This window comes from Copadichromis virginalis, linkage group LG13 (genome assembly GCF_057382275.1).
Source record: "Copadichromis virginalis isolate Kocher_CV1m ecotype Utaka linkage group LG13, C_Virginalis_male_GT1.1, whole genome shotgun sequence".
NCBI classification, from domain to species: domain Eukaryota; kingdom Metazoa; phylum Chordata; class Actinopteri; order Cichliformes; family Cichlidae; genus Copadichromis; species Copadichromis virginalis.
Window position 1 is genome coordinate 22,108,112 of NC_140630.1, and position 14,109 is coordinate 22,122,220.

General features: G+C 41.1%; 1 protein-coding gene across 1 annotated transcript in view; it reads left to right on the plus strand.

Annotated features, from left to right (window-relative positions):
- Positions 1–14,109, plus strand: part of itga9 (integrin, alpha 9) — a 49,494-nt gene that overhangs the window by 19,893 nt on the left and 15,492 nt on the right. The window contains exon 16 of the mRNA XM_085478016.1: positions 13,685–13,837. Within this exon, the coding sequence (XP_085334142.1) occupies positions 13,685–13,837 (153 nt within the window). The remainder of the gene's footprint in view (positions 1–13,684; positions 13,838–14,109) is intronic.

The window sequence follows — 14,109 nt, forward strand, 5'->3', positions numbered from 1 at the left end:
AAATCAGCCATGATGAGTGATTGAAAGTTCACATGACCAGAGGTTCTGTGCATGAGATGGAAATGATTCATTTAACAAGCAAACCACCAACTTTTAGTAGAAATTCTTCAGTTTGATGTTCAATTATGTTCACTTGGTACATTACATTTGCTGCACAAAGTCTCAGCCTATTGTGACAGACAGAGTCCAAGTAGTAAAATAGCTTGAATAGCTTGTTTGGAGTGTTATTCACAAATGGACACCCACACATTTAACCTTTGTAACAATAAGTGCAAATGCTTGGGAAACAGGTATGTTTCTTCATTCAGATACATTAAAAAGCAAGACAAACACATCTGCTCCCTTCAAACCATGGGTTTCTCATTTTGGTGTCTTGCTTCTTTTTCAACCCAAAGGAACCAGTTTTGAATTGCTAGGGTAGCAGTGCTAGCTTGTAGCATCCACTAGCAGTACAGGAAAAACAGGACTAAACAGTGTAAAAACAGAGTTTGCACAATTCTAATGAGGTTGAAAGTCAATGCTTGGTATGACCACATTTATTCTTTAACTCAGCCTGAACTTATGAAGACTAAAAACTAAAAAAGATTTAAAAAGTAGTCTTCAAGAAGCCATTCAAAGCTCTTTGGATGTTGGGTGTTGCTTTTGTTCTGTTCTCCCACATTGCTTCAATAATGTTGAGGTCCAGTCACTGGGGAGGCCAATCAATGACTGACAGTCCACCACTGTGTGTTGTTCTATCGAGGTATACCCTTTACTGCTTTTGGCAGTGTGATGTGTTGCCACTGATTTCCAGTCCAGCTCTTTTGTAGTTTGGAATTGACATAGCCATTTTTCTCTGCTTCCCTTACTGAAGAATGGCTTGTTGACAGTCAATTTTCGACTAAGACCATTTCTGATAAACCTTCAGTGAACAGTAGATCGATCAACTGAAGGATCAGATGACATCCTGTGTCGGGTTCTCTGTTAATGTTTTTAAACAACATGACTTTTGGATACTATTCATGTGCTGTAGTTAGTCTTTTGTTTTTGTTTTTTACACCATGCCAAGATATGCTAAGTTTTTGGCTAATAGCTCTTTGGGAATCACATTGTTGGTGGAATTATGCGATTTTATTCCTGTTATCTTTCATAGAATCAACTAAGGAGATGGAAGCAAGTTGTGTTTTTTCAACAGGCTGCTAGTAACAAAGTCCCTAAAGATACAATTTAAAATTGTTTGTTTGCTAAATTGTCTGTTATGTATTCATCCCTTGATTTGGGTGCTTCTTTTATGCTTGAATGATTCACAAATCAGCGTTAAGTGGTTCAACAAACAAACAGAAAAGAAAAAATATTCTTCTCAAAATGGTCAGCTAGAAAACCAAAACGATTGTCGGGTTTCCAGCCACCCTGCGACCCTGATAAGGATGAAAAGAATGGGTGGATGAATAGATGGATGATTTTATCACCAACATCATTAAGATATGACATTTGTAAACCACAAATATCTGTACAAAATGTCAGGACATGCATATCTTTGTAAAACATGATGGGTTAATCAATTCCTATTATCATTTAAGAAAGTACTAAACTCATGCATGCTGTGAATACATGTCTTTGTTGAATGGAAGCCATCAGTGCCCATCGGTTGTGTTAAATAGTGTTTGGCTATACACAAGTGGCTTTGATTCATTGATTGTTTTAATATATGAGTTTAATTATTCCATTGTTATATTTTGTGCAGTTCTTCACTGTTTAAATCGTTGGCTGTATATCCATCATCATGCATGTTTTTACTCCAGCAGTCCCATTACTGTTGAGCACACGTGAGCCTTGAAATCATGCCAAAAGTCAGCTCCATTTGTGGTCATGAGTGGTTTTGTGTAGCACTGGAGATGCATCACAGGCTCCAAGGAGGAGTTAAAATAGGCAACTAAAGCCCTGCCTGTAACAGTTGTCTGTTTAATTTAGCTTGTAAAGTATCCTGCCTGGCCTCCTCTCCTCTGGCCTATATACACCGTGTCCTACATCTCATGTCCTGCAGTAACATTTGCTCGGCACCACTACAATATTTAAACGTCGGCCAAACTACATTCTTGTGACTGCTTCTATTATTGGGGTATCTAAAGCACAGCCATCTCTCTGTCAAAGCTAAATGCTCCAACGCCCTTTCCGGTCGACTGAATGATAATCCTGACTCTACGGTCGTGTTGTGCGCAGTGACTGTTTAAGGGCAAGTAGATGGACTGATGGTGGTCAGTGAAGTCACAGAATTGAATTAAAAGTCCATTTACCTGCTCGTTAGTGCTGTATCATACGTCATTCATATCTCATTTGGCTAAATTCCAAAGGCCTGTCATTTCAGCAAACAGCCTTTAGGACAACATCGAACGTGAACAGCAGCCAACAAGAATATCATTGATACTGTATGAAAAGCAGTGAAATGTATTAGAGGTTCATTAGTGATCCTGAGTGCAGACTTTGACTTGATGTATTACTTGATGTGCGTGTTTAGTCACTCGGTTTACTTTACTGTATCTGGTTCCAGACACACACTGAAGTGTGCTTTACTAGACATGAGTCTGCATCCTAGAAGACCTGGAAAGTAACAGTACTTGTATATTACACCTTTGGGTGAATGACATCTTACTTAATTCTATTTAACGATAGCAATAAAATCAATGTAAGTCAAAACAATTGTGAAGTCATCTGAACCTACTGTTTGACCCAAGTCTGCTCTTCACAGACAAACACAGTAAGACAAACCAGGAGCTCCTGTGGCTGCATCTCAAAGAGTGTCCAGAAGGACAAAGTCAAAGTTTGGCACATGGAAACTCAGAGCTGCAGCCACACTGCCTGCTTTGTTTGCCCCTTTAAAGTTCAACAGAAATGTGTAATTCCCTTGACACTGGTCTCCTCGTTTCATTTACCTCAGGCCAAGAGAGCTGATACAATGGAAGCATATATCAGGAAAGTAATCAAATCCAGCTGTTCCGCTACACTTGGCAGCAAGTCAAGCACCTATTTATTAAGTATATAATGGAAAAAAAATCAAAAACCACTGAAGCTGTGTGCAGTAACAATAAATCAAGTAGAAATTGTCATAGGCAGCATCATATAAATGATTTCAGCTGAATGATAATAGCATTTACTGAATGCTATAGAAGAGCTGTTCAGGATAATTTTAGCTCAGGGAAATGTTTTCCTCAGGATTTCCCTACATGGCTGTGCCAGTATGAACATTACAGGTCTTCTGCAGGGCTGTTTTGTGAGAGCACAGCCGGCAGACGTTTGTTACCATAAAACAAGTCAGAGTTCTTGTTAATTTCCTTTCATATGTGTGTATGCGAGTTTCAAGCGAGGTATTATTTTTGGGATGGCTGCTTGTTACACTTACTCTGTGTTGTTGCCATAGTAAATCTATCGTTGTTACTCATATCAAGGCGACCAGAGGTTGGGCAGATTTGATGATTTGTTGATTTTGGCAGCTAAGCACGCCGGGCAAAATGCTTCTGCAGTCTTTTGGCCGGGTTACTGCCACATGATGCCACAGCAAGGCTACATAATGGGTGGCCAAGTCTGACCACAATGAACGAGTTTCTCCTGCCATGTTTCCGACTTCACTGCAGAGGAAACATAGATTATGTATTTCGTAAGAGCAGCCTGTGATGCTGTGATACGTCTTAATGACGTTTTTTTTGTTGTTGTTTTTTTAATAACCCAGCAGGTTTGCCATTATTATTTCTCCCTGCCGTTTGCTAATAGTGTCTGTTTACATCTGGTGGCGACAACATTAAATTCCCCTTCCTGTGTAAACAGACAGGATCTGCCACAAAGGAAATGGAACAAATATATACTCAAGACGGTTGTTTATATGCAGCGCAGACTGTAATGTACGTCCATCAGGTGGATTTGATAAACTTGTGTGTGTGTGCTGTGGTCTTATCGCGGCTTTGTCAGAAAACAATGGTTCCAACAATAACAGTGAAGTAAAAATGCCCCAGATTTGAACACAGTGATGAAATCAGCTGCAGGAAACATCTGGAGATGTCCTCTATCACCAGGATGGGATAGACTCAAACGCACTCTCAAACACACTGCTGTTTTAAAAACAGCACATTTTAAGTTGCTCCACCCTGCTGGCATCTCATCCATCAGAGCAATGTTTTCTCCTGGGACTGAAACAGCCCTTTTCAATAAATACCCATTATTACAGTGTGGTGTCTTTTAGGCTGTCGTAACATGATGCCCAAATTAGCAAAACGAATCCTCAGCCTTTTAGCAGTTGTGCTCTTTATTTAATTAAATGCGTAGGAATACAGATAACACGTTTCCTGTTTGTCCGCAAAGGAGATTAATCAGGATCTTGGAGGACGTTAATCTCTCTGTACGTTACCTAATTTTTTTTCATGAATGACGGGACAGACATGACTGAGGGATAGGAAAGGGAGAAAGAAAGATGAAGGAAAAGAAAAACATAAGGGAAGAGAGACAGTGAGAAAGGGCACTTAAAAAGAGAAAGAAGAGAAAAAAAATCTCCTGGATCACCTGTTGAGAGAAAAAAAAAAGAAAACAAGCAAAAAACAAACAGAGCAACATACTAAACACAACACCATCACGTTAATCTAGCTAAGTGTAAACAGCAGTAAATACTAAATATTGAATGTTGTTGTGCAGCAAGCAGGACCGACAGCGCACAATGTGCTTGGAAATAGCAGCCAATAAAGGTGTAGTTTATGTCTATGAACAGTGAACACCCGTGTGCACAGCTGTGTGGATCAGCCCGCTTGTATTCAAAAGGTTTCCCCATGTAACGGTCTGCTAGAGGATGTAGACAGCCATAGCCCTGTCCCCCAGGGCATGAAGCAGGCATGGAGGAGATCCAGGCTCCAGACATCCAGAGGCCCCAGAGTGCGAGACCCCAAGGAGGGGCATCCATGCCACCCTCCTGGGAAGAGCTGAGGAGAGCCCCAGATGAGGGGTCACCCAGTAGCCACGGAGCAGAAGCCAGAGGGGGTAGCAGTGGCGTGCCCGCCGGCTCTGCCGGCAGCCAGCTGTGCACAGTAGGCACCCCCGTCCTTCGGCACCCACCAAGGCAAGGGAGCCCAGGCCCATCCAGACCGGGGCCTACGGCAGTAGGACCGCCCATCCCCACAGGACCCGGGGCAGCCCACCCGACCCCACCGCAGAGGAAACTGTACCCACCCTAACATTCAATCATCTCCCAGACTGCACAAGACAGTAGACACCCAGGTTAAATTTATTTTCCACCTCTCCTGTGACTCAGAGTGGACTCCTGCAAGAAGTTTTTCATAAAGTTTAAACATCAAAAACACATTCTTAATTATATAATTTGTACTAGGTCATTTAAAAATAATTTACTAAAATTAATATCGCTTTTGTAAAGAAAACCAGTTTTCTTTACTAGAAAACTGGTTTTCTTTACAATAACTTCAAGTAAAAAGAAAACACATAACGCAATTAAATGCAGCCTGCTTCTTAAACATATATGCAATTGTTTTACAAATAGAAATGAAAACAGTGCACAGCTCTTAAAAATTGTATGACAATCCATGTAAAATCTTAGGACGAAGCAGGGTTGAGCAAATGGTCAATATAATTTTAACATTACTAACCCCGCCGAGATCAGTCATGGCAGTCTTTATGTTTGCAACCCTGATTGATCGCATATACATCTGTGTGAGTGTTGTGCCAAAGTCTGGATATTATCCAGCTCTAAACACGTCTATAAAGTAGAAACACTTCATGCACTCTTTTAGGGGAAGGGGGCTAACATCTAACAGCAACAATCGAAATATAAACAATAGTTTTTCAAGAATTGTGTAAGAGCCAGCAAATTTTGTAGTTCTCATTGTGACTATCACCTGTATCTGATAGGTTTGTCCGTTTGTCAGCAGCCTTGTTTGAACAATAAAGCATCCAAACTTTTATGTGAACAGTAATACTTGGACTTTTTGTCCATGCTTCTCTCTGTTGTACGTTTAGTGTCATCCCAGAAAGTTGATGCTGTTCATGTGGATGTTGCGCTTTCAGTGCGAGAAATGTTTTGTCAGTCATCCAAGTGAGTTCTTCAGTCTCAATTTTAAAGAGACTGGAGAAGTCACATGGGATTTCCTTACTTTGGTGATGTTGCACGCAAACTGAGTTGCTTTTATAGTTCAGTATCAAACTCCAAAGCATCGAAATGACTGGCTTGGTTGTGCAACACAACCTTCTGCACAGTTCTGGCATATATTGTACAGCTTTCAAATTATTTAATCAATTGTAGCAAAAAAAAAAAAACATGTTAATGTTAATTACAGCTATTTAACACCGTACCAGCATCACCAGCTCACAAAATCCGCTCATGCCTCTCAATATCTCTATTATCGCTCTGTTATCTGCCTCCAGATAATATATCAGATATATAAATGCAAGTAGCCACATTTTAAAACAGTATTTCTTTGTATTATCTCATTTGGATAGAGATAAACTCATATTTATCTTGCTCTCTTTTTCCATATTGTGACTAGCATCACTAATATTCTCCAGTACAGACTTAAAAGCTAGCTAAGGACACACCGTTTGTGTTTCCTTAAAAGGATCTCCTTGGGATTTTTCTTTCCTTTTTTCAGCTAGGTTTGTTTTGCTTCTCAGGACGTGTCCTTGTGGTGACTCTGCACATGTCACTCAGGTTACAATAGACATCAGCCAAGGGATTAAAGATAATCGGACATGATGGTGACAGGAGCTCTGTGCAGAGAAATGAAGAAGTTATACACCAGTACACGTTATTCCATTTTTATTTACTCAGTCAGCTGCTGACTTTCCACTGCATCGCCTTCCAGCTTCCAACATTTCAAGAATGTTGCGAAGTGCTTAAATGAGATGTAGTAGTGATGCTGAAAATAGACCAGAAACAAAAAAAAAATGTGTTAAGAGTGTCACAGTGTGGGAGCCGAGTAAGGACGAACCGAGATATGAGGGAAAACATCTGTGTATTTATAGGTGGCTGGCTAGATTTCAAATCCAGATATTACTCTAATGCAGCTATAGTTAGCGCTGGCATTAAATCAAGTTGCTGTTGATGGAATGTAGTAAAAATAACACGCTGATGAATTTGGTATGTTTGAGCAGTAAACCAATTCCATCTGCGAATTTCCACAGGGGAAGCGAGGCACCTTTCTCTCCTCCTTTATAAATCCCAGCTGTGGCTTTAACTGTCTGAGGGTCAAATGCTGAATGCCTTCTTCATGATGCATATGAGAGCATAAAAGTTTTCTGTAATTTGTATTTAGGTGAACATTGCTTTAAAAAGCAATAAATTCTCGAATTCTTGAAGGCAAGATCTACAGCTCCTTACCCGTGGGTTTTTTTATTTATTTAGGAGGGAGTTGAATTACTGGAAGTCTGGAGCAAAGAGGTGAGTGTTTCAGGGGAAGTTTTTTTTTTTTACTTAGTGAGAGAAGGATTCTGATCAGCATTTTCAAAGCAAATGAATGTTTCCTGTCTCCACGCTGTCATGAAAGCAGCACAAGTATGTCTTGATGCTGTTCGTGATGTGGTTTCACGCATGACAGGACAGATGGTATACGTTTCCTGCCAGTTATGCTATTTATCTGTTTTAGCCTGGAGAAAATACGTGTTTGCTCATGGGAGACGTTACAATGCACCACAGGGTCGCTCAGCCTTGGCTAAAGGATAGGATTTGGATCATTTATGTTTTCACAGAAAATTTGCGCTCAGGATTCAGTGTTCTGTTTGTTAAAACTGTGAGGGTGAAAGCAGGGTTGAAATGAAAGATGATCTAATCTCAGGGCAAATTTGTCAGGCGTTTGAAATGAGTTTGACAAACTGGACATTGAACATAACATGAACACATGAAATCAAACAAGTGGAGAGTGAGAGTGAACACTTCATGAGTCTAGGACCTTAACAGTACCACAGATTCTGATGGGAAATTTCACTTCTGTTATAATTTTTCCATGTTGTCCAAGTGGCACAGTGACCAGTAGAAGTTTATTTGCTCAGAGGTTCACAGTAGGCCACTCCTGTTTACTGAAAGCACAATTTACTCCTAATTACCAGAACTACACAATCCACACATTAGTTTGTATCATGGACTTAAAAAGCAGGACTATCTCTGTCTCGTTACATAGTTACTTAGAAGATAAGTACGATGAGCTGCTCTTGTGTCATCAGTCTGACGCAAGTTTGGATTTTCTTTCTTTTTGGTGTCAAACAGCTTGTGGACTTGCAGTGTGCGATAAATCATGTTGGTGCCTGAAGCTGGACTCGCATCTGAGAATCGCTGCCTCTACAACTAACATCAGACAGAGTGAAATATTTTCCATTGGTTGGCGTAAACATGGCTCATTTTGAATGGGAACTGTTTTCAAAGGCCTGCTGCATACATTTTGAATGACTGGTAGTCTGGCATTTTCAGATTAGTCTGAATCATTTGGTTTTGGACAGACTGATGGTATTACAGCCCAAGAGCATTTTCTGTTTTGTAAACCATACAGGCCACAAAGAGCATGTTTAGTTTCACAGATTCATATTGTTATTTCAGACGACACGTTTTTGCTCAAAGCTGCCATGCCGACAGTTTTTTTTTAAATCCAATATATCAATGGAAGAATGTAAAAAACAATGCGAAGGGTTCACTTGCAACAAAACTTTATCACCTCAACCTGCAGTTCCCCTCAGCTTTATAGAGCTGTTTCGCTTCAGTTCATTGTTTCGCAGGTAGGACAATGATTTTATTGCTTTGGTTTATTCTCACTGAGACTCATAGTGTTGCTTTTGGCCAGAGTGGGCAGCTTCTTTCTGCTTAAAAGCTTGAAAACCCACCAGTACTCTACCAGTTCCAGCAGACAGAAGTGGCTCATTAAACAGCTACGTTTACAGAGTTTTCCCGCAAGAATTACTGAAGAACAACACAGAGCTGAGACTGAGTGAATATTGGTCTGAATTCAATCAAGTGGGCGCAAACGCAACTACACTATGTGATAAAAATGCGCTGCAACTGTTGCATAGATTAGCTTTTAGGTCTGCCATCTAAAAGGTGACATTTTATTATATTATAATATTTTGTATTGTCGGCCATATGTAGTGACGTCTTTGAAGAAAATGATGTCACTGACTCAGTATCTGGCCAAATGTCAAACACTATAATCACTGTCCTAGCGGACCACAATAGTTAATGGTAAAGGGCACATTTGATTTTCTAGACACCGTGTGATCAGAAACACAACTCAACATCACTCCTAGTAGGTCAGGTCTACTAGATGAGCATTCAACCACCATGTACATCTTCACAGTATCAACTTTTCAGTTTCTTTGGCCTACTCTAAAAATCAATTCATTCTCAAAATAATGCAGAAAACATACAAATTTCCTTTAAAGGAAAATAGAAACTGTGTGACGAGACAATGAGAGAACAATGGTGCCCTCAGGCACAGTTAAAGTAACAAAATTAGAGGAAAGCCACAATAAAAGCTTAATGGTGAGAAACCTCACCGGTCTGCTGTTACTCCCACTGTAAAGTCCTTCACAATGTCCTTGGAGGAAGTTATTTAGATTTTTAAAGAATATCCTGCCTCTGGGAATGACAATTTGAAGAGTTTGGGGGATTTTAGCAGGATGTAAAGGGTGGTTTTTGTGGATGTGAGTGAAGTTCATTGCAGATAAATCAAGTAAGACCTGTCAAATTTGTTATACGGTAAGAGATGTGTGATTTTAATCTCTTCCGGTTTAAGAGTGAAGACTGCTGGTCTGCCTTTTTAAGGAATTATGATGATTCCACAGGTCCAGTCTCTAATCTTTCTGCCATGACACATGAGGATGATTTTCACAGACAGATTGAAGCTGCTCCTATTTGACTCCTCCAAAGGTTTCTAGCAGAAACAACCAGACGACGCTCTTCCCTACTCCCACTCAGTTTGCTCGTTTGTGTTGTTGTGTTTGCACATCTCTGTTGCTTGTGGGGCTCGCACACAAGAATTTCACTCGCATGTGCTGTGCCAGTGTGCCTGCACATGTGATGTGACAATAAAAAAGTGATTTGATTTGAGTGATTTGATTTCATTCCAGGCCTTTCAACATCTGCTAACCTATTCTGAGCAGAGCAGCTGCTGTACTTTGACCTTCTGTCACTAAAACCTTCTGTAATTGTCTTATTTCTAGACTTTTTTAAAGAACACGCTTGGATAAGCTGCGTAAGTGCATGCCTGCCATATGCTGCAGACATTACTATAAATACTTTCAATTTCACGTTGTCTCCTTGTGTCTCAGCATACATCCTTACTCCTAACCTTTAACAGGTTGGATCCATTCATCACATAAGGAGGAAAAAAAGGTTTTTCCATTAAAAAAAAAAAGTTCCCTGGCATTTAGCCCTCAAATAAAACGGCCTCAACCTGTAAGTCATCCAAACATCTATTGTCCTTAAAAGGAGTGCTGTATTCACATTTCCCTCCCAAGTTAATAAAGACTTCCCATGACCAGGCTTAAGCTATATGCTTCTGAGGGAATGGTTTGGCTAAGAACGGAGCTCTTCATCTCAGCCAAGCATGAGGCGTTTAAAGTGCAGATCAGAGCCTTTTGCAGTCTGACGTCACCCTCCCCGCACCCACCATGATGGAGCTGCTCCATGAGCATGAATGGGGCAGCTTGGTGCACTGCCATCTTGTTGATCAGATTAACATATGAAAGTCTAGCTCTAGCACTAGAATTTAAGGCTAAGATTAATTCACACGGTAGCCATGTTCATTAAAATCGTGCAAGCTTTGTACTTTATGCTTACGTTATGGGTGCGTGGGAAAAATCCATTCGGGGAGCAGGAATGAATGTCAAGGGAAAAGAGTGGTTGGTAAAGGTGTGAGTTATGCTCTGTTGTGCCAAATAAATGGGTCCTGAGTGTGAACCGGAGCACAGAAATAGTATTTTGGCAGAAGTCTTGTTCCAGAGCGAGGGAGTGTTCAGCTTAACTTGTTTTCTTTCAAAACATGCGGCGTAGCAAGCTGATCTGTGTCCTGTGAATTCAATACATATGAATAATAAACCGGGAAGCACTTGTATCGAGCCTGTTGTAAAAGAAGCAAACTGCTTTAACGTGCCGATTTTTCATCCTACAGCCAATAATTTACAGCTAAGGTGGGTACTGCTGGAAAACAGCTGCCTCCTGCTGAGTTTTGGCATCTCCACAGTATTGACTGGAACCTTTAATGAGTAATTTTGCCCCAGAGATGATCAAAAGTTTCAGACTTCTGTTCAGTGACGGTGCAGAATATTTCGCCTTTTTATTGGCAGTTCTCTCTCCAGAGATGGATTTTTTTTCACATGGTTTAAATCTGTATGGGAAATTTTAAAAAATCACTACAGCATCCACAGACCGAGACCAGGAGATAGAAAGGGACAAAAATATTTTTAGTCCAACAGAAACAGATATTGCATATAATGAGCCATATAATGAGGATTTGTGTGGTAGCCATTGATGATTACAATGCTAGACCCTGTTTCTGAGCAACTAGTGTTAGGGCTAATTCAGAGCTATATGTTTAACACGAATTACTGGCCTCCAAATATCAGAAATTCCACTCATGTCATTGTCCTATCTGATCTGAGACCCGTGCCGCACCCTGCGGCTTCTGTGTTTAAATGAGGCTTAACACAGTGCAAGCCTGTTGAGTGGCAGAATGGCCTCTCACAAGTCTGCCTCTGAACTTCACCAGCATGTAAGGAGCAGTTATTGCTTCAATTTCCATAATAATATAGGTAGCAGGCGGTAAACACTAGCAACTGTCTTTTTCAGCTGGACCTCAGGAGCTCCTCTGTTCCATAAATACAGAAACTAAAAGAAGGATCAGGTGGGAGTAAATGGCCCAGCGAGGGGTGCGGATCCGGGTGGGGCAATTGGCGGCATTGATCCAGGGATAATAAAAGCTTAGGCCAAGTGTTACCAAACAGAGTCTGGTTCTTCTAATGTGAGTGCGCTGTTAGTCTTGGGAGCTCACGAGTCAATTAGCAGTCTTCGGTCCGGTGCGTCAAGGATTAAGTGATCCTACATCTCTACAAAAACAGATGCTCTGTTATGATTGACAACAGCAAGCTCATTGGGATGTTTCTTAATATTTACATGCACACAGAGGTCACTTTTAGGCAGGACATTGGACAAAAATACCCCACTTTTATTTCTAGCCATTACGTCCTCCAGTTCCCTTGTGGCTTGTGAAAATGCGAGATAAGCAGTGGGAATTTGGGACTGGAGACCCAAGCAGTTATCTCCCAGGGGGTCAGTTCACTCAGAGGCCAGCGGAAAGGGGCCATTTCATGCATTCGGCTTTAATTGCCGCTAACACTGAGGGCTTTGCCAGTGCTTCATACATATCCTGCAATAACTAATTGTGTCACAAATTTGTTACCTCCCAGCTTAGGTGACCTGCCAGTAGAACAACACTGAGAGGAATGAGCTGAACGGTGGATTTGAGATGAAAAATCTTGTTTCTGAATGAAGATTTTAAAGACGCCATCTTGCTTTGCTACCTGAGTAACTTATTATTATTAAGAAAATGATTGCTTTTTTTAATCTGGAAAATAAAATCAAAGTCAGATTTATTTATGTTTTGGGCAGGAGATCCAAGCACACAATGGCAGAAATTAATTAAAAACGCTCAGATATTATCTGTCTTTATCTGTGATGAGCACCGTTTCCCAAACGAGCCTTAAATCATCTGTTTTTGTCATGTGCTGCACTAACGTTTGCTCTTTCCTGCTATAACTCTCTCATTGCTGATGATTTGGGTGGGTTTGGCACTGGTGATGCCTCATGTCAAAGCCCAGACTGGCCCTGTGCCTGCCTGAGGAAAGAGGATGGGTGGGTGGACAAAAAGAGAGAGAAAGTGCAAAAGAACGAGTGGCCACCGGAAGACACCGGGAAGCCCTTTGTGTTGACATTGTGGGCTTGGCTCCGTGTTAGCTGACATCAGTCAAGGACTGGGACACCGGTTGCAGTTGGAGCTCGTGTGTGTGTGTGTTTTTCTGCTGCGGCTTTTAGATAGCGAGACCAAAACTAGACCCGACAAGCTGCCTTCAAAGAGCTGAGTAGACAAAGAGATGAAAAACCAACATCAGTATCAGCTTTTCCCATGTATGTCTTTCAGTGCTGTCATCTAATGAAGATGCAGGATTTGATCACATTTAGCTCTGTTTTCTTTCTGTCTGCGTTTCCAAACCCGATGCCAAATCAAACACTTCTTTTATGGTCTCAGATGGAGTCGCCAGGAATGCCAATATATCTCTCAGAGGCAGTGCCAGCAGGTTTTTTTTAAAGAAAAAAAAGTGCCTTGCTTAGAATCTGCACTGGTGCTCGTGCTTTTTAACGATGGTCAAAGATGAATTGATGCTGATGAGATGTGTCAGCCATCCATACAAACCAATTCACGTGATTTTATCAGTGTACTCGTGTCTGCGTGCAGCCCTGGCAGACTGATCACTACGATATGACATTTTCAGACTGTGTGATCTTCCGGTAATCTGCAGTGTAATGTGTCTTTGCGCCAGGCGTTAATCGGAGAAAGATGTTAAATTACTGCAATCACCCAGACAGCTGCATGACAGTTATATATCTGAGGTTACATTTAGTTTTAGTGTGTCTGTGGTTGGACAGATTCCCCTGCATTAGCCTTGTTTTTGCTCTCCACAGAAGGACGTTAAGGACGTGTTCACAGCCATCACATTCGAGGTGGCTTACAGCCTGGGGACCCACGTGCTGACAGGACCCCAGGAGCGAGACCTGCCCGCGCTCACTCCAGTGCTGCGATGGAGGAAAGGGAAGAAGATTGCAGCGAGGAATGAAGTACGGAGAGCTTTTTAAGTGTGAAGTGAAGGGGATTGCTTTAAAAACGAATCCTGAAGAGTAAAATTCATGTTTTTCACAGCAGTATCTGCAACACCTAATAAAGTTTGATGCTGACTCTTTATGGAGAAATATTATCAGCCGTTGGATTTAAAGTAGCCTGTCTTTGAGGATCATGAACAGCTATTTCACTGCATGTTTTTCAAATATTTGCAGGATTAAAGCAGGATCTTGAGGGAAAACCAATAACTGACTGAGTTACTTCTTTGGAA